General features: G+C 44.4%; 1 protein-coding gene across 1 annotated transcript in view; it reads left to right on the top strand.

Annotated features, from left to right (window-relative positions):
• The window catches only part of LOC135503852 (polypeptide N-acetylgalactosaminyltransferase 18-like), a 94,341-nt gene that overhangs the window by 49,250 nt on the left and 21,196 nt on the right, over positions 1-23,895 (top strand). The window contains exons 4-7 of the mRNA XM_064922021.1: positions 5,659-5,842; positions 7,069-7,266; positions 7,777-7,891; positions 18,703-18,888. Coding sequence (XP_064778093.1) covers positions 5,659-5,842; positions 7,069-7,266; positions 7,777-7,891; positions 18,703-18,888 — 683 coding nt within the window. The remainder of the gene's footprint in view (positions 1-5,658; positions 5,843-7,068; positions 7,267-7,776; positions 7,892-18,702; positions 18,889-23,895) is intronic.

Genomic DNA, 23,895 nt, shown 5'->3' with positions numbered 1-23,895 from the left:
TTTAAGGCAGCCCCCAGCACCTCTACCGATTCATGCATTCAGTTGTGCAACTGACTAGGTATCCCCTTTCCCTACACAATACATTTTAGCTTCAAGACAAAAGCACAGTTTTTAACAGCATGTCTTTATCAAGTAACTTTAGCCTGTCAAAAATTAAAGCTTAGGCCTACTACCCCCTCTCATACAAATGTAAAAGTACAGTAGGCCTACCTTACAACATTACAAGCCAGGCTTCATTTTGATCAATATCATGCAAATAATTTGGTCTACATGTGGTAAAATGGCTCTAGGGTATCATGTTTCAGGTAAGAACCAGATGCAGATGGTGTCGAAGTAACAAAAGTTTATTACTTGAACAGGGGCAGTCAAAACGACAGGTCAAGGGCAGGCAGAAGTCAGTAATCCAGATGCAACAGGTCCAGAACTGCAGGCAGTCTCAGGGTCAGAACAGCCAGGGGTCAATAATCCAGTGTGGTGTGGCAAGGTAAAGAATGGCATGCAGACTCAGCAGAATGGTCAAAACCGGGAAAAACTAGAAAACAGGAACTAGAACAGAACAGCAAGGGGAAAAACACGGGTAGGTTTCACAAAACAAAACGAACCGGAAACAGACAGAGAACACAGGTATACATACATTGGGATAATGGGGAAGATTGCAAAAAGACATGCAAAGATCAGGGTGTGACCTGTCGTTTTACCTGGGCTCATACCTGGTTGACCGAGGTGCCTGCATTAGAAATACGTGATGAGGCCTGTGTCCAGGATGTCCCAAGCGGTGACACAGCACCTCTCCTATGGGCCATGACCCTCCTAGTCAACCAGGTACTAGAACCCCCTGCCCCGAGGTCGAAACTTCAGGAGGCTCCTCACCGTGTACGCCTGTTGGACGTCGATGAGACGGGGGATGGGCCTGGAAACAGGAGACAAAGGGCTGTGAGACATGGGTTTAATTCTAGATACATGAAAAGTGGGATGTATACGGAGGGTACGGGGCAACAGAAGACGAACAGCAGAAGGGCTAATGACCTTGGAGATGGGGAAAGGGCCGATAAACCGGGGGGAAAGGGCCGATAAACCGGGGGGAGAGTTTGTGGGATTCCACCCGGAGGGGCAGATCCCGGGTGGACAGCCTTACATTCTGCCCTAGACGATACCGGGGAGCCGGGCCGGTGGTGAACCGCTTGTTATCGATACCTGGAGGTGGTCTTGAGAAGGGCTGACCAGGCTCTCTTCCAGGTACGAGAGCCTTCCAGGCGGACAAACATCTGTGCCGAAGGTATGCCAACCTCTTCCTTAGGCTCAGGGAAGAGCGGGGGCTGATATCCCAGGGAACACTCAAAGGGAAATAGAACCTGAGGCAGAGCAAGGAAGGGTGTTGCGGGCATATTCAACCCACACAACTTGCTGACACCAAGTGGTCGGGTTGGCGGAGACCAGGCTGCGTAGAGTTTGCTCCAGGTCTTGGTTGACTCGCTCCGACTGGGCTTTGGACTGGGGTTCGGGACACTGTAGGACAGGTTGGCCGACGACCCAGTGAGTGTGCTGACGCCATCCAGGATGAGAACTGAGGACCCCGGTCAGAGGCATTTCCACAGGCAGTCGATGGATCCAGAAGACGTACTGCGCCATGAGCTGGGCCGGCTCTATAGCAGATGGAAGCTTGGAGAGGAATGAAGTGGGTGGCTTTGGAAAACTGATCCGCTACGTTCAGGATGGCGGTGTTGCCATCAGACGGGGGAGACCCGTGACAAATTCCAGGGATATGTGAGACTAGGGACAGTGAGGGACAGGCAGAGATTGATGGAGATCAGCCGGAGCCTTGTTCTGTGCACAGATCGTGCATGCAGTGACGAACGCAAAGAGGTCAAGAACCAACGAAGGCCACCAAAAATATTGTCACACAAAGGCCATGGTCCGCCAGGAGCCCAGGTGGCAGGATCGAGGAGTGGACCGCATCAGGAATGAACATCCGGTTAACTGCCCCCCCCCCCGGTTGAAGCCGTGGGGTTATAGTATGTAAAATTCTGACTTCAACGGTAGGCTCCTGCTGCTATGTGCTGTTCCAGCTCGCACATGCCAAGGCTACTAACTTACTCTGGGACCTGTGATGCTACCTCTGAAATCACAATGTTAAAAATTAAATGGGGGGAAAAATCATTTTTGTATGATCTACTATCGACATTCTACATTTATTTTGGTGGTGGGGATGGGCCTCCATCATTTTAAGTAGCTCAGTGCAGGTAAAAACTCAATAAAATGTGTCTCAAAATTTAGGAAAATGTCTATACATTTCAGCTGTTTCAAAATTATTGCTCTAGGAGTGTTGGGCTGAACAAATCAATTCTGTTCATACTGCCTTGTTTCAAAGGGGGAAACTCGTAGCTACTGAAGTAGCGTTGTGCATGACTTCTGAAGGTTGCGGTAGAGAGTTAGAAAATTCACATTATTAAACAGTATAGCCAAGGGTGTTCTCCCAAAACCTCTTGAGAATCTGTCGTAGTGTGAAAAGGGTCAAAGTTGCCCCCACCACTCCCGCTAATTGAGCAACTTGCAACTTCTTCATTGTTTGAGTGATGGAAATGGTGTGTGTATATGACGAGGACTCAATGTATTTTGAAAGATGAGATGTTGAGGATTATAATAAATACTGCTTTGATGTCATACAAGCAAGCCACGTGCACTTCACATTTCCATATCATAAAACTCATGTAATATACAGGGGTTTATGATCAGTTACAAGATGCCATGGCCTTATACCCTGGGGTGTCCTAAACAGAATGAGCCTATGTTGTTGTATTGTGAATACATTTTTTCCACAGACCACACATATACTCAGCAAAAAAAAGAAACGTCCTCTCACTGTCAACTGCGTTTATTTTCAGCAAAATTAACACGTAAATATTTGGGGGTCAAAATCAAAAAGTAACAGTCAGTATCTGGTGTGGCCACCAGCTGCATTAAGTACTGCGGTGCATCTCCTCCTCATGGACTGCACCAGATTTTTCAGTTCTTGCTGTGAGATAAGTGTTGATTGCCTGCTATGACAACAAGCTCAGTCCGAAGATGCTGTGACACACCGCCCAAGACCATGACGGTTCCTCCACCTCCAAATTGATCCCGCTCCAGAGTACAGGCCTCTGTGTAACGCTCATTCCTTCAACGATAAACGCGAACCCGACCATCACCCCTGGTGAGACAAAACTGCGACTTGTCAGAGAAGAGCACTTTTTGCCAGTCCTGTCTGGTCAAGCAACAGTGGGTTTGTGCCCATAGGCGACGTTGTTGCCGGTGATGTCCAGTGAGGCCCTGCCTTACAACAGGCCTACAAGCCCTCAGTCCAGCCTCTCTCAGCCTATTGCAGACAGTCTGAGCACTGATGAAGGGTATTGTGCGCTCCTGGTGTAACTAGGGCAGCTGTTGTTGCCATCCTGTACTTGTCCCGCAGGTGTGATGTTCAAATGTACCGATCCTGTGCAGGTGTTGTTACACATGGTCTGCCACTGCGAGGATGATCAGCTGTCCGTCCTGTCTCCCTGTAGCACAGTCTTAGGCGTCTCACAATATGGACATTGCAATTTATTGCCCTGGCCACATCTGCAGTCCTCATGCCTCCTTTCAGCATGCTTAAGGCACGTTCACACAGATGAGCAGGGACCCTGAGCATCTTTCCTTTGATGCTTTTCAGAGTCAGTAGAAAGGCCTCCTTTATTGTCATAACTGTGATCTTAATTGCCTACCGTCTGTAAGCTGTTAGTGTCTTAACGACCGTTCCACAGGTGCATGTTCATTAATTGTTTATGGTTCATTGAACAAGCATGGGAAACAGTGTTTAAACCTTTTACAATGAAGATCTGTGAAGTTATTTGGATTTTTACATATTATCTTTGAAAGACAGGGTCCTGAAAATGGGACATTTCTTTTCTTGCTGAGTTTAGAATGGAGTCATGCACTTGTGATTCCATTCAATGCCCATACAAATGACACTCTGCTTCTCTGAATTGCCTTGTGAAAACCTAACACTGTAAGATCATATTTTAGAATTTAGCTGCTTATCCTGGCAATAGAACAAGCTTTCATATTATGCCCAACCTAACCCAGATTGTGATTTATAATGGACTGTTTTTTGATTGCGTAAACAACAGTAGTATTTGTGTGAAGGCAGGGATGCAGGTCTGTGTTCCAAGCAAAACAACTACAAGTGTGCTTGCTCTAGTTCCTCAACCTCACAGCTAGGAGTGCAAAAAAAAATGCACCTTATAATTGAGGATTATTTTTTGAGTCATAAAAGTGCATTGCAATAACTTACGAACTGTGCACACTTTGGAGAGGTGTGTGGCCATTTTGAGACACCAGATAGATGTCACGGGTAACTTGGTGTGTGAGGGAAGAATCAGGCGCAGAGAGCATATATTTCCACAGGAAGACATGCACTTTTAATATCGCACAGAAAATAATGTCCAACTAAAAAGGGCGCGGAAAATGAGGACCAACACAACAGGGTACCAGGTCCAGAGCACGAACACCAAAAAAAACATACACACGTAACATATGAGTAATCCCACACGAAACAAGGGCGGGTAAACATACTATAAATAAGGAAGCCAATCAAGCACACAAATAGACAGGTGCAACTAATAAGACAAAACAAACAGACAACAAAAAAGGGATCGGTGGGGGCTAGTAGGCCGGTGACGACGACCACCAAGCACCACCCGAACAGGCCGGTTAGCCAACTTCGGTGGAAGTCGTGACAATAGACCTCTTACTCAAACCCTTGTAATTATGTTGAATCTACCACAAATTTCCTGTGAATTTTCTTATATTATTGAATGTATCCAGAGAATTTTCAGATTTCGTTATTAACAAATGCGGCAAAGTGGTACAGTAAATGTAAAATGTAAATAAAATCAACAGTGTAGTGTTTGGATTGAGTCTTGTGTCAGTTGAACTGTTTAGTCTAATAATTTCCCCATAATCTCCAATCTGTTCCCTTTTAATTGCTACCATGGTTATGCATACAGTACGCTTTCCATATTTCGTCTGTAAGAAACATTTTAATTTAGCCTTATAGGCCAATACACATGAGTGTAAGGGGTTAAGAGAAAAACTGTCTTTGGTTGACCCCTATAGCAACACTTTACAAGCCTGTGGCACTATGCCACCATCTTTATTTAGGCCTATTCGTTTCCATAAACCTACAGTTTGTGTGACTCAAAAGCATAATATTGAACTGATTATGAGGTGACTTGTTGGTTTGTCAAAAAGTTAAATACTGTATTGAGGCCAAAAGCACCCTAACTGTGCCCAACTCCTGCTTTTACTTTCACTCTTTTGATAGAATTGCGGCCTGATTCTTCAGGATTGCAATATCCCCTCTTGTACAGCAAGCCCTATGGAGCCCTACAACTGGAGGCAAGTTCTTTGGTCTAGTGATCAAACCAGTGGAGCATGAGTGCTTTTGGCTGCCTCCCTCTACCCTTAAATACCCCAAGGTGGATAAGATGGAGTCTATTGGGTGTGGTGTCGTCTATGTATCATCAGTAGCATCTCTTACTTACCTCACCAAAGATTATGAGGAAACTCAAGGTTTAACACATTATTGTGTGCATATGCATGTGTGCATGTGTGTGTGCGTAATCATGTGTGTTTCTTCTTTAGATGAGCTGAAGGAGAAGCTACAGGACTTTGTGTCTGCGACCAACAGCCAGCGGCCCGGCTTCATCAAGGTGGTGCGCCATGATAAGCAGGAGGGTCTGATCCGCTCCAGGGTGAGTGGGTGGAGGGCGGCCACCGCTCCGGTTGTGGCCCTGTTCGACGCCCACGTGGAGTTCAATATAGGCTGGTGAGTCACATGACATACACACAAAGTACATTAACACACTTCAATACACTGATTTGTGAAGCATATGAGTTCTCAGGTACAGCACACTATGGCCATGCTCAAAGCCACATTTGATCGAAGACTATTGCCTTCTGAGATATAGCTTAGAGTTGCCAGTGTGTTGGCATGGCATGTTGTCTATGATGACAATGTGGCAGGAAGTGTGTGAGGCCTTCTGTAGGCCCTTCCCATACTTCCCTGGGGCACAATGATCATTGCTCTGACAGAGTTCTCATACCGTCGAATTGTGGTCTCAACAGCCTGACCCAAATCTGTCAGGGGGGTTTGAACAGCATCCCAAGTATTTCTGTTTTTAATCTGTGCTGATTTGGTGTTAAACCTACATAGCACAAATAGCATCCCTCAGGAATGCTTTTACCTAGATGTGCACTTGCTACAGGCTGATTCATTGTTTCAGTCTGAATACTTGGCAGGAGCGCCTATGCACATGGTTTGTTCAGAATTCAATAGATTCATTTTCCAACTCAGCTTCTACAACCTAATCTGTTTTCATTGTCACACACTTCATAGGTGCAGAGAAATGTGTTGTTTTATAGGGCCAGCCATAGTAGTACAGCATCCCTGGAGCAAACTATGGTTAAGTGCCTTGCTCAAGGGCACATCAACAGATTGTTCACTTTTTTGGCTCAGGTATTCTAACTAGCGACCTTTCGTTTACTAGCCCAACGCTCTAACCGCTAGGCTACCTGCCACCCTGTAACCTGTAACTATCGGTATGTGGCTAATCCAAGCCATTACTAAGCATGATTGCACAATTATTGTATACTGTTTGCATTGTTTTTGTGTATGAATGAATCATTAACACATCTATGCTCTATTCTCACGTTTCTGTTTTCCCAGTAGCTTATATTTTACATATACATTTTAGTCATTTAGCAGACCCTCTTATCCTAGAGCGACTTAGTGCATTCATCTTAAGATAGCTGGGTGAGACAACCACATATCACAGTCGTAGTAATACATGTTCCCTCAATAAAGTAGTTATCAGCAAAGTCAGTGCTAGTAGGAAAATACACATTTTTATATTTTTAATTTTTTGGACCCTACAGAAAGCTAGTTGCAGAACTTTTATATATTGCACATGGTCCTCGTTTACATGTGTAGGGTAGGTCATTGAGAGCTTCTCACATACTCAAACTTAATTGCGTTCTACTATGTGTTTGAAGGGCTGAGCCTGTTCTCATGAGAATTCAGGAGGACAGAACACGCATCATCTCTCCGTCGTTTGATAACATCAAATACGACACGTTTGAGATTGAAGAGTACCCACTGTCTGCTCAGGGCTTCGACTGGGAGCTGTGGTGCCGCTACCTCAACCCACCCAAGTCCTGGTTTCACCAGGCCAACAACAGTGCTCCAATTAGGTAGGTAGAAATATGGGGACTTATGAATATAGATTCTTTCAGCTCTTCTGTATGCAGGCAGAATGTGATGGTTGCGTTGTTTCATAACACCTGTTAAAACATGCAGTGTGTTTTCTGATTTACAAGGCAAATGCATACATACAGTATACATGCCAATTAAGCCTCCAGGTGTATTAGAATATACTGTAAGTCATGTGAACACAATATTATTTTGATTGATTGATTGCTATATTTTATTTGAGGTAAAACAGTTTGTACAAATTAAAAAATACAGTATTTAAGTACAAGATACGGAGAAGATGACACATGAAAGCGTAAACACACTTATTTCCTCGTGTAGGACAAAAACACGACATAACACATAGGAAAACACATTGAAATACACATTGATTGATTGATTGATTGTGTTCATGACTCCCAAGTTATTATTTTTTAGTTCAGCAAAGTATCCAGTAGGTCGACTAACACATGTAAATACATTTTGTATCTACTCCATGTGTGATGGTGTAGGAGCCCTTCTCTGATTGGCTGCTTCGTGGTGGACAGGCTGTACTTTGAGGAGATTGGCCTGCTTGACGAGGGGATGGAGGTGTACGGGGGCGAGAACGTGGAGCTGGGGGTCAGGGTGAGTAATGACGCCACCTCCAGCAGGCACAGGGCATCGTTCATTTAGGCATTGGCTCTGATCCTGGAAAATTAACAGCGATAATGACCCACACTGTTTTTGGCAGCCCTACCTTTAGAGTTTGGCCTCCCTCTACTTTTTATGTAAAGTGTCCTCTGGCTCAAAGCATTGTGCGGTCTGTAATTAGAACACATTATCAATGTGTAGTAAGAGGACTAGGAGGAGTTATACCACCCCAAAGTCATATTTTTTTTCTATTTCAGTCTTTAAAGGCCCCCTTAGTTCCTAGCAAAGAAAAATATGTCCGATTTTAAATCAAAACCTTTTATACACTTCAAAGAGTGCTTTGGGTTGTGCCAGTTATATGTATCTGTGTTAATCTTACGTCATATTTTCAAACCCCCAGTCAAGTATATCCCCTGTATGTGTGAGTGACGGGCCATTCCCCTGCCTCATCTCTGTCTCCGAGTCAGCAGTACAATGAGCAGATGGGCCAGAGGAGGCAGGACTTCCCCAGGGAGGTCTAATAATAACCCTGTTACACTCACTGTACATATATCTCCACTAAAACAGCAATCAACTCCAACAATAACACCCAGAGACAGGGGACAAACACAGTCTTCCTCCAGCTGTACTCTGTAGACTACAGTACAGCCTCAGACAGAGACAGAGACAGTGCGAGAGAGAGAGAAGGCTTACCATGTGATGCCAACGTGGGGAAATATCCATCCTCGGTAATGACAGAGATGTAATCAACAGTCACTCTTTAGGAAAGAGGAGGAGATTAGTCCCATAAGTAATTTTCCTTCAAAAAATTACATGCTTTCAGGATTTGGGGCTTGATAATGGCCCTGCTGATTGCTTTCTGCTGAAAACATTGGTGATTTTATCACCTACATAATACATCAGTGTCCTGCATACCGCTATGTACAAACAGTTGATGAATCATTTCAGTTAACTCTACCTCTAAAAATAGAGACAAAGGAAATCTGTGCCTCCGGATGTGCTGCTTGAGCCATGTGCTGTTTTAATGGCTGGGGTCTGTATCTGGACAGAGTCATATAGGAGACTGAGTCATATAGGAAGTGACCCCTGGTCCCTGGTTGGAGGGTTAATGTGGCGTAGCCTGCAGTCCTTGTCTGTGTCCTGGATGTGTGGACTGATGGGAGGCGTTGGTCTGACAGAAGGTGATGCAGTGAACTTGGAGCTGCAGGACTGGAGCCCATAGAGGCCCTGGAACTGGTCCCAGATCAGCAACCCCACTGAGCTCCAGCAGGGCCGGCCTGTTGCAGCATATTGGTCCTGCCTGCGGACCACCTACCTGCACACACTCTGGCTGACACCAGAACAGCGCTAAGGGACATTCACAGAGATACTCACACACAAGGCCAACACTGCTGCACAGGGACCTCTCTGGTCCAGGCTTGGGCTTAATCTGTAGGGGATGCCCTGGTTGTATCAGGATGACAGCTGCACCATGTTTTCATTCTTTCACTGGAAGAAAATATACAAGGATCATGAAATGTCATGTGAAGGGCATTTACAATGAATGGTGTTCATTTATTTATTGTATGTGTTAGAGATTTAACATAACCGTCCCCTGTGTGCTGCTTTAGCTTGCAGAATGTGTTGCTAGGGAATGGAAGTATACAGTAGTGCTGACTGGCTGTTGTTGGAGCTAGAGGGCACAACATGTTTCTGTCCTTTCTGATGAAAACCCAGCTGTAGACGACGGCCAAATCTAAATTATATTTCTGAAAGATAATCCCTCAAGGCTAATTCGGTAATAAAACACAATCAGAAATGTACTTTGTTTTGCTAGAGGGTGAGAATTAGGTTTGAATATTTTCCTGGTATTTTACAAATGTTCCAACCTGAGTATTTCCCGCCAAAACCGGGAGTGTCATTATAAAGTATATAAATAGGCCTATATCTGGATTTGATTATAGCTTTGATCGAAAAATTCAAGCCTGAACCATTAAATCAATTTTATGGGCCCTACATTAGACATGTAATGAGCCCAAGCCCAAAAAAAGCCCTAATGATTGTGCCGTTATTCAATACATATTATATAAGCTACTGCACATTACTCAAGACAGAAAATCATTAAAGCCCATAGATGTAGCTAGCTATATGCTCTCTTAGGTAAATACATTAAACTAGCTCCAGTAGGCTAATCCTTTTGATTGTGAACTGTATTACTGTATTGTATTATACTGTAGCCTATTATATTGTAGCCTATTTTACGCACATCAAACCATGATAAAGCTTGGACAGAACATCAAATTCTGGTGCAGCACATGCAGCCTACAAAGTTACAAGTATAAGCTAAAGAATTAGATTTTTCAAATTACTAGGCTGGCACATATATACCTTTCATTATATTTCCCCTAATGTTATTAGCCTGCCTCCTCTTTCTCTCTCTATTGTTGCTTCATTCCTTCCTAAAGTTTAACAGTTAAATTTAAATAAGCTTTGTTGTCCTTACCTTCGTCATTCTAATGACACCCATGAATAATATAGGACTAGAATTAGATACAGAAGGCTTTCACTTCTCTTCACGAAATTGAATGATTGTGGGTCTGAATAAATAACTGCTATAGCCTACCGCCATATCACGTTCACTCTTCTGGCTGCTCTATTCAACATTCAGCAAACAAGAGCTACCGTCCCTCTTCGAGTAGTCTATTGGTATAAGAAATGCTAATCCAGCAAACTATTCGAGTCTAGATTTTCCTGCATTGGACTCCAAGAGCTAAGGAGCGTTTTTTAAGGAGAGAGGCCAGCGGAGCACAGGTGCGTGTGTATATCACAAGAGACAGACGCTATAAGTTAGAAGCTTATTATGCATAACCCATCATTAAAAATATAAAGCTAATACTGCATTTCATTTATTACCTGAAGATGTAGGTTAAGACATCTTCGGAAAATATTCAGACCCTTTGACTTTTTCCACATTTTGTTAGGTTACAGCCTTGTCCTAAAATTGCTTAAATTATTTTTTCAATCAGTTTGTCTGGGTGGCCAGCTCTAGGAAGAGTCTTGGTGGAGGCCACTGTGTTCTTGGGGACCTTCAATGCTGCAGACATTTTTGGTGCCCTTCCCCAGATCTATGCCTCGACGCAATCCTGTCTCGGAGCTCTACAGACAATTCCTTCAACATAATGGCTTGGTTTTTGCTCTGACACGCACTGTTAACTGTGGGACCTTATATAGACAGGTGTGGGCCTTAACAAATCATGTCCAATCAATTGAATTTAGTTGTAGAAACATCTCAAGGATGATCAATGGAAACAAGATGCACCTGAGCTCAATTTCGATTCTCATAGCAAAGGGTCTGAATACTTTTATGTAAACTAGTTGAGTATCTGGAGCATCAGCATTTGTGGGTTCGATTACAGGCTCAAAATTGCCAGGAAACAAAGAACTTTCTTCTGAAACTCATCAGTCTATTCTTGTTCTGAGAAATTAAGGCTATTCCATGTGAGAAATTGGCTAGAAACTGAAGATCCTTTATTCCTTTCACAGAACAGCGCATATTGGCTCTAACCAGAATAGAAATAGGAGTAGGAGTCCCTGGTGCACAATTGAGCAAGAGGACAAGTACATTAGTGCCTAGTTTAAGAAACATATGCCTCAGAAGTCCTCAACTGGCTGCTTCATTAAATAGTACCAGGAAAACACCAGTCTCAATGTTAACAGTGAATAGGCGACTCCAGGATACTGGCCTTCTAGGATGCAAACAATGTTCTTCCCCAAAAACATAGCAAAATGGCAATCTGTTTAATCTAAAACAACCCTAATTTATAACACAGTTCTTATTTGATTAACGGTTGTCGGACCCATCTATGTGAAGCTAGCCACAATAGGGATTAGCCACAATAGTGAACGTTGCCGTTAGCAGTGATGCAAATTAATACAAATAGTAGAATTATGCCATAATTTAATAGATCATGCTGAACGAGGTTGGAATGTTGTTATATAAAATCAACAAAAGACAATAATTTGTTAATTTGACAAAAATCTGTTGAAATCACACTGGATGTAATATACTTTAGAATTACATTGGGGGCATACTTGTTTCACTGTACAGCCTTACCTATGGATTGTGGATCAATGACATGGGGTATCAGTCTACTCATTGACACCCAGAGAACATTAGCATCGTAGTTCTTATTGGGGACTCTGAAACAACTGTGAATTGAGCCACATTTATTGTCAACCTATGTGTATTGAACACTGCGTGGATGTTTTGGAGATAACTCAGAGGAGGACGTTGGGAAAAAATATATTGAGTCGACTGTTGCCCCATTTCATTGATCCCCAATCCTTAGGTGAAGTGCAATCTGTACAATGCATATGAATGTCAATACACTTAATAGGCTGACTGGGGAGGGAATTTTACACAGTCACAGTCACCCGATATCAAATCAAAGTTTATTTGTCACGTGCGCCGAATACAACAGGTGTAGACCTTACAGTTAAATGCTTACTTACAGGCTCTAACCAATAGTGCAAAAAAAAGTGTTAGGTGAACAATAGGTAGTTAAAGAAATAAAACAGTTAAAAGGCAGGCTATAAAAGTAGCGAGGCTATAAAAGTAGCGAGGCTACATACAGACACTGGTTAGTCAGGCTGATTGAGGTAGTACAGTGCCTTGCAAAAGTATTTGGCCCCCTTGAACTTTGCGACCTTTTGCCACATTTCAGGCTTCAAACATAAAGATATAAAACTGTATTTGTTTGAAGAATCAACAACAAGTGGGACACAATCATGAAGTGGAACGACATTTATTGGATATTTCAAACTTTTTTAACAAATCAAAAACTGAAAAATTGGGCGTGCAAAATTATTCAGCCCCCTTAAGTTAATACTTTGTTGCGCCACCTTTTGCTGCGATTACAGCTGTAAGTCGCTTGGGGTATGTCTCTATCAGTTTTGCACATCGAGAGACTGAAATTTTTTCCCATTCCCCCTTGCAAAACAGCTCGAGCTCAGTGAGGTTGGATGGAGAGCATTTGTGAACAGCAGTTTTCAGTTCTTTCCACAGATTCTCGATTGGATTCAGGTCTGGGCTTTGACTTGGCCATTCTAACACCTGGATATGTTTATTTTTGAACCATTCCATTGTAGATTTTGCTTTATGTTTTGGATCATTGTCTTGTTGCAAGACAAATCTCCGTCCCAGTCTCAGGTCTTTTGCAGACTCCATCAGGTTTTCTTCCAGAATGGTCCTGTATTTGGCTCCATCCATCTTCCCATCAATTTTAACCATCTTCCCTGTCCCTGCTGAAGAAAAGCAGGCCCAAACCATGATGCTGCCACCACCATGTTTGACAGTGGGGATGGTGTGTTCAGGGTTATGGGCTGTGTTGCTTTTACGCCAAACATAACGTTTTGCATTGTTGCCAAAAAGTTACATTTTGGTTTCATCTGACCAGAGCACCTTCTTCCACATGTTTGGTGTGTCTCCCAGGTGGCTTGTGGCAAACTTTAAACAACACTTTTTATGGATATCTTTAAGAAATGGCTTTCTTCTTGCCACTCTTCCATAAAGGCCAGATTTGTGCAATATACGACTGATTGTTGTCCTATGGACAGAGTCTCCCACCTCAGCTGTAGATCTCTGCAGTTCATCCAGAGTGATCATGGGCCTCTTGGCTGCATCTCTGATCAGTCTTCTCCTTGTATGAGCTGAAAGTTTAGAGGGACGGCCAGGTCTTGGTAGATTTGCAGTGGTCTGATACTCCTTCCATTTCAATATTATCGCTTGCACAGTGCTCCTTGGGATGTTTAAAGCTTGGGAAATCTTTTGTATCCAAATCCGGCTTTAAACTTCTTCACAACAGTATCTCGGACCTGCCTGGTGTGTTCCTTGTTCTTCATGATGCTCTCTGCGCTTATAACGGACCTCTGAGACTATCACAGTGCAGGTGCATTTATACGGAGACTTGATTACAAACAGGTGGATTGTATTTATCATCATTAGTCATTTAGGTCAACATTGGATCATTCAGAGATCCTCACTGAACTTCTGGAGAGAGTTTTCTGCACTGAAAGTAAAGTTTTTGATATGTTAAAAAAGTTTGAAATATCCAATAAATGTCGTTCCACTTCATGATTGTGTCCCACTTGTTGTTGATTCTTCACAAAAAAATACAGTTTTATATCTTTATGTTTGAAGCCTGAAATGTGGCAAAAGGTTGCAAAGTTCAAGGGGGCCGAACACTTTCGCAAGGCACTGTATGTACATGTAGATATGGTGTAACAGTATGGACTTTTTACGTCCGTCCCCTCGCCATGAACCAGTGACGCTCTGCACACGTCAACAGTCACCCTCGAAGCATCGTTACCCATCACTCCACAAAAGCCGCGGCCCTTGCAGTACAAGGGGAACCCCTACTTCAAGGTCTCAGAGCAAGTGACGTCACCGATTGAAACGCCACTAGTGCGCACCACCGCTAACTAGCTAGCCATTTCACATCCGTTACACTCACCCCCCTTTTGACCTCCTCCCCTTTCCGCAGCAACCAGTGATCCGGGTCAACAGCATCAATGTAACAGTATAGACTTTTTACGCTCGTCCCCTCGCCCCGACCTGGGCGCAAACCAGGGACGCTCTGCACACGTCAACAGTCACCCTCGCAGAATTGTTACCCACCACTCCACAAAAGCCGCAGCCCTTGCAGAGCAAGGGGAACCACTACTTCAAGGTCTCAGAGCAAGTGACGTCACCGATTGAAACGCCACGAGCGCGCACCACCGCTAACTGGCTAGCCATTTCACATCGGCTACATATGCATATATGATGAACAGAGAGTATCAGTAGTGTAAAAGAGGGGTTGGCGGGTGGCGGGACACAATGCAGATAGCCCGGTTAGCCAATGTGCGGGAGCACTGGTTGGTCTGCCCAATTGAGGTAGTATGCACATGAATGTATAGCTAAAGTGACTATGCATATATGATAAACAGAGTATAGCAGCAGTGTAAAAAGAGGAGTTGGGGGAGGCACACAATGCAAATAGTCCGGGAAGCCATTTTATTACCTGTGCACGAGTCTTATGGATTGGGGGTAAAAACTGTTGAGAAGCCTTTTTGATAAGAGCTACAACGATAATATTTGCTTAAACTCTTCAGTTGTGTTCTATGGGGGTCACCGAGTAGACTGATATCCCATTTCATTGCCTCACATTCCAATCTTGTTTAACATTATCAAGTCTAAATATGGCATGATTCCACCAATTGTAAACATCTGCATCACTTTCAAAGAGGTACATTTGAAGGCAAGCCGCAAATTCCGCTATTGTGCCTAGTCCTTATTGCTAGCTTCACAACACAGCCCCGTTCAGGTCGAGCCTCACTAGCCAGATGACGCTAGAAGGCTGCTTATAACGTTAGCTTTGGGCTACAGGGTTAAGTAGCTGGCTAGCTATTTATTTTCATGAACTGAAGTTCAGTTTCAATAGGTGAACAACAAGTGGCTACCTGTCTAATACTTACTCACAAGGATTCCTAAATCATTGCTAAGAATAGTGAAAATGACTGCAGTTTCTACTGGTCATTGTTTCAGGCTGGTTGTATTGGTGCTAACGAGGTACAAAACTAAAGTTAGCTAGCTACCCCAGAAGTTGCGGTCGAACAAATAATGCTTTATTACCAACGCGTTATTGTAAATACATTGTTGTTTGGTTCTTTGCATAATTTTTGTACTGCTGTCAACAGTGCTACTTATAGTCATGGTGGCGCTTGGCTTGCACATGCAAATTCAGGACACACAACATTCTATAATAGAACTGTGTTATTTGACGTGTCAAATGAAAAACTTATTTAGCGCGTTAACTATTTATTTGACGTATCTTTTTTGACACGCAAAGACCCAACCGGCATTCCATAGTATGTCCTGAAGCTAATAGCAGTGACACTATTACTGTGTAACTCCGGTAGGGCAACATCTGAACAATAGTGCACTTGGTAAAGTGTACCGGTGCTCGACCAGTCACGAAAGCCAACATCACCACGACAGATGATGGTTGATTGTCAAGGGCAATGAATTCCATTATCTTGCTAATGGATTTGGCCTTTGAGTTGTCTCGCTGAAATGTTCTTACTCTTTCAAATGACTGCTCGACTTGTTGACTGCTCAATCCACACAGCAGACATTGTGAGCTAGGTTAGGAATGCTGTGTTGCACGTATAGTGCAAAATTGAACGTAGCTTCTTTACGTCACGTACCTACGTTATATAGGTATGCACATCAGATTTTGACATCGGTTTTTCACATCCGCGTTAAATTTGACGTCTGGCCAATACTGATGTTGGTTGCTGATATGTTCACCGATATATCACACATCCCTAGAAATGATAGGTCTACATGCATTGTGAGATGGGCTGTCTGTCCCCACCCTGAGCGTTGATTCATCATGCAGAGGCCGTAGAGAAACCAGTTTTAGACATGGCATATAATTCCTGTAATTCCTAATTCCTGACTCTCTGTTAAAATAAAGGTTTTTGAATGAGTATGGATATGTATGGAAAGCATGAAACTTTTCATGATAAAACATAACTAGCTTTAGACTCATTTATATCCTAGCCCTATCCTATCCATATAAACAGTATACAATACAGTCATGCTGTGTATAAACAGGAGACATAGCATGCACCTACAGTATGCTCTGCAACAGGTATCTCTGGTTGATAAGTACGTGCTGGAAATGCAAATGTAGTTGCAGACTGCATGGAAATTAACACATACTGCATAGAATGACTATTAATGTAGCCTATGTGTCACACAGAAGTAATTTACTGAAAATGTCAGGTAAAAGAAAATTATTGACTTTTTTTTAATGTTAAGGTCCATAGGATTTGAGACTGTTTTACTATATTAGTTATTGTAGGCAGGACATATTCCATAGATTCCAAAGCCAATTGTACGCTGTATGTTGTGAACTGCTCCGTTCAACACCCTATTCACAATGTTGACGTAATAAGCCAATGGCTGGAAAACTGTGTCATAACACATTCTCTGTGATGCTTGGTATACACAGCTCCTGTAGCATGAAATACAGTATTGACATATGGGAGAGAGAATGCGTGGGTTGTGAAATGGTTTTCCTGAAGAAGGTTCACTGAGGTCATCATCTGGCGTGTCCATACTCTGCCCCATGCCATAAGGGCTGAGAAGATTGGAGGATAATGATGATGAGAGCAGTTTGGTGTTCTTGAGGACCTATACTGCACCTCTCCAATCAAAGACTGATGAAGATTTCTGTCTGTTCTCTGTCTGTAGTGTATTAACACCAGTTCACTTGGTTCACTCAGGTCAGGGGAAAATATTGACATACCTGTACGTTACTTTTTCACAGATGCCTCTTTTGCCCCTTCAGTTTGTTTAGTAGAAACTCTGAATGGGGAAATAGGACTGTGGGTGTTGACATTGCCAGTTGGTTAGTTTACCATGGAGAAATGAGCACAGCAAACAGAGGAGAGGAGGTGACTCTGGAAAGCAAGACTGAACGCCTCTGTGAGAGAATGTGACAGAATGCCTCATCCGTGGAAGTAGATCATAGCACAGCAGTCACAGACATCATCAATTACAGGACTTGCGTCATTGAGCTGTATCACTCCTGTAACGCTGTAATCTGACTGTTGTGGTCTGTAATTGTGTGCTGTTCTGTGTGCTCTTGTTTCTCTTTCTGGGTCTGTCTGTGTGTGTGCATGTATGTATGGGTCCTGCTTCGTATCCCCTGATAGACGACTTAGAGCTTTCTGTGGCTGTCCCTGAGTGCTATAGGTAGACAGAGGAAGGAAAACTCCTTGCAGACAGCTGAGGCGGATCTACTCTCCATGCCAGTTCAGGCAGTGCTGTGGGCAGCAATGTAGGAAATGATAACATTGTGGAATGAGCATTACCTCTCCAGAAACTCTGGAAGAACATCAGAGCTTTGTAGTGAATTTTTGCGCGTTGAACCTGACAAGAGGAGATGTGGAATGAATGTCGGTGTGCAGGAATTCTCAGGATGGAATGTTAGCCCGTTGGAGCCCGGTTGGATGTCAGTTAGTGCTGTGCTGTGGAGGGAGTCGAGAGGAGAGAGGCTCCTGACTGGAGGCTATGAGCTCTTCAGGGCCGGAGCAGAGGGATAAAAGCAGGCAGAGCACAGATATACAGAGCCACAGGGGACAAAGAGCAGACAGTTTTATCACAACAGTGATTCACAGCATTACACTAGATCTAAGAAAGAGCAGGATATATGGCCATACTGTAGGAATGTTGTTACTGACATACTCTGAATTCTCCTTCTCCATTTTTCTCATTCTCTCACACACTCTCTTTCTCCCTCTCTCGCTTTTGCTGTGTGTGTCTCTACCTCTCTCCCTCTCGCTCTCCTAGCAGCCATTAATCATGACATTAAGCATAAGGCACTGGGACTCCAAATGTCATCTCACATCAGCAATTAAAACTGTTACCCCACTAAGTCAGACACAGCATGTCAGATGTCAGTGAAAACATGGTGCTCCTTTTTGATGAGGCTTCTGGCACCCTCAGTACTGTGAGGTATTATCTGGACCAAGGAGCGGTGTCTCCAGGTTTTCTTCCTGGTTGGATCTGACAGGCTTTTTGGATCAAGTAGAGAGGTGGCGCTTATGTAGCCTTGTCAGCCTCAGAGTAAGAGGCTTCAGATCTGAGTCTATCTCCTGGAGCACCCTCTCGAGCTCTAGATCTGCTCTGGGTCTTTTCCTGCCCGGAAACATGATTTTAGCACACCTGATGATTAACCAAGTTTTTCACTCTGTCTTTTTATGTGTGACACCAGGTGTGGCAGTGTGGGGGCAGTGTGGAAGTCCTGCCCTGTGCCCGTATCGCCCATATAGAGCGTGCCCACAAGCCCTACACTGAGGACCTGACGTCTCACGTGAGACGGAACGCCCTGAGGGTGGCGGAGGTCTGGATGGACGAGTTTAAGAGCCATGTCTACATGGCCTGGAACATCCCCCAGGAGGTGAGAGTCTGTCAGCTGCTAACTGGATGGGGTCTACTGAAACATGTCTACTGAACCATGTCTAATGTGGGCAAGTGGTCAGGGTGGGGAATATTGTCTCGCTAGTGGTAATTTGTAAATAAAGAGTGATGTGTAGTACGTTAGTGTACAGGTTTAGGATCTTAATTTGATCACCCAGCAGAATTTTCCTACAATGCAGGACATTTTAAACTTGTAGAGTTTGTAAATTCCACTTTGAAATGTCAGACTTAATTTTCCCTTACCAAAAATGTATCAACCCCTAAACAAATGTCCATTATTATAAACCACATAAATCGGCAGGTAGCCTTGTGGGCAGCAGGTAGCCTAGTGGTTAAAGCTGTTGGAACAGTAACCGAATGGTTGCCAGATCGAATCCCCGAGCTGACAAGGTAACAATCTGTTGTTCTGTCCCTGAACAAGGTAGTTAACCCACTGTTCCTAGGCTGTCATTGTAAATAAGAATTTGTTATTAACTGACTTGCCTAGTTAAATAAAAAATACATTCTTCAAATTAACTGTTGAAGCAGGTTTATTTTACTGCTGTAGTTAACTGGTTCAAATTAAGATCCTACACCTGTATTGTGAAGAAGACGGAAGTCCGAAGTTTACAAACACTTAGGTTGGAGTCATTAAAACTCATCATTAAAACCACTCCACAAATTTCTTGTGGACAAACTATAGTTTTGCCAAGTCAGTTAGGACATCTACTCTGACCCACAATTCCAGTGGGTCAGAAGTTTACAATAAGTTGACTGTGCCTTCAAACAGCTTGGAAAATTCCACAAAATTATGTCATGGCTTTAGAAGCTTCTGATAGGCTAATTGACATAATTTGAGTCAATTGGAGGTGTAACTGTGGATGTATTTCAAGGCCTACCTTCAAACTCAGTGCCTCTTTGTGTGACATCATGGGAAAATCAAAAGAAATCAGCTAAGACCTCAGAAAAACATTGTGGACCTCCACAAGTCTGGTTCATCCTTGGGAGCAATTTCCAAACGCCTGAAGGGACCACGTTCATTTGTACTCACAACAGTACGTAAATATAAACACCATGGAACCACACAGCCTTCATACCGCTTAGGAAGGAGACTCGTTCAGTCTCCTAGAGAGGAACGTACTTTGGTGAAAAAAGTGCAACTCAATCCTAGAACAACAGCAAAGGACCTTGTGAAGATGCTGCAGGAAACAGGTATAAAAGTATCTATATCCACAGTAAAACGAGTCCTATATTGACAACCTGAAAGGCTGCTCTGCAAGGAAGAAGCCACTGCTCCAAAACCGCCATACAAAAGCCAGGCTACGGTTTGCAACTGCACATGGGGACAAAGTTCATACTTTTTGGAGAAATGTCCTCTGGTCTGATGAAACAAAAATAGAAATGTTTGGCCATAATGACCATCGTTATGGTTGAAGGAAAAGGGGGAGGCTTGCAAGCCAAAGAACATCATCCCAACCATGAAGCACGGGGGTGGCAGCATCATGTTGTGAGGGTGCTTTGCTGCAGGAGAGACTGGTGCACTTCACAAAATAGATGACATCATGAGTGTCACGTTCTGACTTTAGTTATTTTGTTATGTCTTTGTTTTAGTATGGTCAGGGTGTGAGTTGGGTGGGTTGTCTATGTTAGTTTTTCTCTGATTTGCTATTCCCGTGTTTGGCCTGGTATGGTTCTCAATCAGAGTCAACTGTCAATCGTTGTCCCTGATTGAGAACCATATTTAGGTAGCCTGTTTTCTATTGAGTTTCGTGGGTGATTATTTTCTGTTGTCTGTTGTGTGTCTGCACCAGCCAGAACTGTTTTCGGTCGTTTCTCTTTGTTATTTCTGTTATTTCCGTGTTAATTTTAATAAATATGGACACATACCACGCTGCACCTTGGTCCTCACCTTCTTCCACCAACAACGGCCGTTACAATGAGGAGGAAATTTGTGTATATGTTGAAGCAGCATCTCAAGACGTCTTCCAAATGGACAATGACCCTGTCAGGATTTGGCCAGGGTTGTTCCGGGTTTTGGTCACTAGATGCCCCCATTGTGCTTTTTGACCTTATGTTTTTTCCCTTGTTCCCCATTATTATTTGCACCTGTACCTCGTTTTCCCTGATTGTATTTAAACCCTTAGTTTCCCTCAGTTCTGTGCTCTGTGTTTGTATGTTAGCACCCAGCCCTAGTGTTCTGTGGTTTCCTGTCGATTCCGGTGGATGCTCTTGTGGAATTCTGTTTTTGTTTTTGAGTGTCTCTTGAGGCTTTTTTGTGCTATTCCTACCACCTTTTGGATTTGCCATTTTTGTATTTAAGGACTTCTCCTTTTTACTTTATTAAATACACCGTCTTAAGTACTGCTGTGTCTGCCTCATCTTCTGGGTTCTGCTGACTATTCGTGGCTCAGTTGGTTAAGTGACTGTTTCACACTCCGGAGACCCAGGTTCGTAACCGGGTCCTGACAGAAACACAGAGCCAAAATGAACCCAGAGGCAGCCAGTTCCCAGGACCTTTTGCCATGCTGTCCCACCACCAGGAGACTGTCCAACGCCACGATGGTTCAGCAAGAGGCCTTAATGGCTAGACATTCTCATCTTCTGTCGGAGATGCTGACTTCCATTAAGCAAATATCTGATCGTCTTACCCCGGCAACAGTTCCCGTCCCAGTACCTCAGATTCACGTACCCATGGCAGTTAACCCCCTGGCTGAACCTCGTCTTCCACCTCCCCAACGGTTCTCAGGTGATCCAAGTGCTTGTAAAGGGTTTCTCACCCAATGTTCTCTCTCCTTTGAGCTACAACCCTCGTCCGTTTCCCACCGACCGGTCCAAGATCGCTTATATCATCACCCTGCTGTCGGAAAAAGCCCTGGCCTGGGCTACTGCTGTGTGGGATGCCCATAGTTCCTGCTGTGCCAGCTACTCTGCCTTTGCTGAGGAATTCAAACGAGTGTTTCAAGGCCCAAGCAGTGGTTCTGACTCAGCCAAACAGCTCCTGACTCTCCACCAAGGTTGGCGCAGCGTGACGGACTATGCCATTCAGTTCCGCACGGTGGCAGCAGCAAGTGGCTGGAACAACGAGTCACGGTGTGCTTTCTGAAAGGCCTTTCCGACACTATCCAAGATGAACTGGCCACTGGGAACCACCGGACAATCTCGAGTCCCTGATCAAGTTGGCCTCACGCATTGACCAGCGTCTGAGAGAGAACTCAACCGGACCTCTAGCCCCTATCAGTCCCAGCTCCGAGTCCCCACCTTTATCCTCGCTGGCTCCATCGGAACCCATGCAGATTGGACGATCTCCCAGGCTGAGAGAGACCGCCGGATGAGGGAGCGATGCTGTCTATATTGCGGCAAACCGGGCCATTTCCGTTCCACGTGTCCGGGCTCCAGGGAAACAGACCGGGGGAACTGTAACGGGAAACATAACCTCCTCCCATCCGTCCAACTCCCGTCTGCTCATTCCAGTCACCCTCTCCTGGGACAACCACAAGCTTCATCTTCAAGCCTTGGTAGACTCTGGAGCCGCAGGTAACTTCATGGATGGTGTCTGGGCGAAGGAGAATGGCGTTCCCTCTGAACCTCTAAGTGAACCCATGAGGGTCACTACATTGGATGGAAGCCCTTTGGGATCTGGACTTGTCACTCATGTCACTACCTCCTTGCGACTTTCAGTTTCACAAACCAGGAATTGATGAACTTTCATTTGATCTCCTGTTCCGAGTTCCCTCTCGTCCTTGGATACCCCTGGCTTCACAGCCATAACCCTCACATCGACTGGTCTGTGGGCACTATCAAGCAGTGGGGTCCTACGTGCCAAGCTACTTGTATTTTCCAGAATTCCCGAGTTCTACTCCCGAGTCTTTAAAATCCATCGACCTGACCCGAGTTCCCGAGTGTTACCATGACCTCAAACTGGTGTTTAGCAAACAGAGGGCCACCATGCTACCACCCCATAGACCTTACGATTGCCCCATCGACCTGTTTCCGGGCACTTGCCCCCCAGGGGTCGGATCTTTTCCCTATCTCCACCCGAACGAGCTGCTATGGATACCTACATCAAGGACGCTCTGGAAGCAGGCCTCATGCGTCCATCCACCTCCCCGGCGGGAGCAGGGTTTTTCTTTGTGGCCAAGAAAGACGGTGGATTACGTCCTTGCATCGACTACCGGGGACTCAATGCCATAACCGTCCGTAACCGTTACCCGCTGGTGGCCACAGCCTTCGAGCTGCTCCAGGAAGCAGTTGTTTTCACTAAGCTTGACCTGAACGCATACCATCTTGTGCGGATCAGACCTGGTGAAAGACCGCTTTCAACACGCCTACTGGTCACTATGAATACTTGGTGATGCCCTTCGGCCTGACCAACGCCCCAGCGATGTTCCAAGCGCTCATAAACGATGTGCTTAGGGATATGCTTAACATATTTGTGTTCGTTTACTTGGATGACATCCTCATCTTTTCGAGCTCCCTTCAAGAACACACTAAGCATGTCAGACAAGTACTCAAACGCCTCCTGGACAGCCATCTGTAAAGCCGGAAAAATGTGAATTCCATTCATCCCGAGTACAATTCCTGGGATTTGTAGTGGAACCCGGTCGAGTCCAAATGGACCCCAGGAAGGTAGGCGTTTGGCCCACCCCAAATCCGTTAAGGAAGTTCAGCGTTTCCTGGGCTTCACAAACTTTTACCGCAAGTTCATCAAGAACTTCAGCTTGGTGGCAGCCCCTCTCTCAGCTTTAACCAAGGGTGGCAATGCAAGGTTTTTGTGGGGAAGAGAAGCTGAGACGGCCTTCCAAGGACTCAAGCAGCGCGTTCTCTCTGCTCCCATCCTGATACCGAGTACGGATGAACCATTTGTGGTGGAGGTAGATGCATCAGAGGTTGGTGTTGGAGCTGTCCTGTCTCAGAGGGTGAAGACAAGAAGCTTCATCCGTGCGCTTTCTTCTCACACCGGCTTACCCCGACTGAGAGGAACTACGATGTGGGGGATCGTGAACTCCTA

Source organism: Oncorhynchus masou, chromosome 2, assembly GCF_036934945.1.
Source record: "Oncorhynchus masou masou isolate Uvic2021 chromosome 2, UVic_Omas_1.1, whole genome shotgun sequence".
In the NCBI taxonomy this organism is placed as follows: domain Eukaryota; kingdom Metazoa; phylum Chordata; class Actinopteri; order Salmoniformes; family Salmonidae; genus Oncorhynchus; species Oncorhynchus masou.
This window is presented reverse-complemented; position numbering and strand designations above follow the sequence as displayed.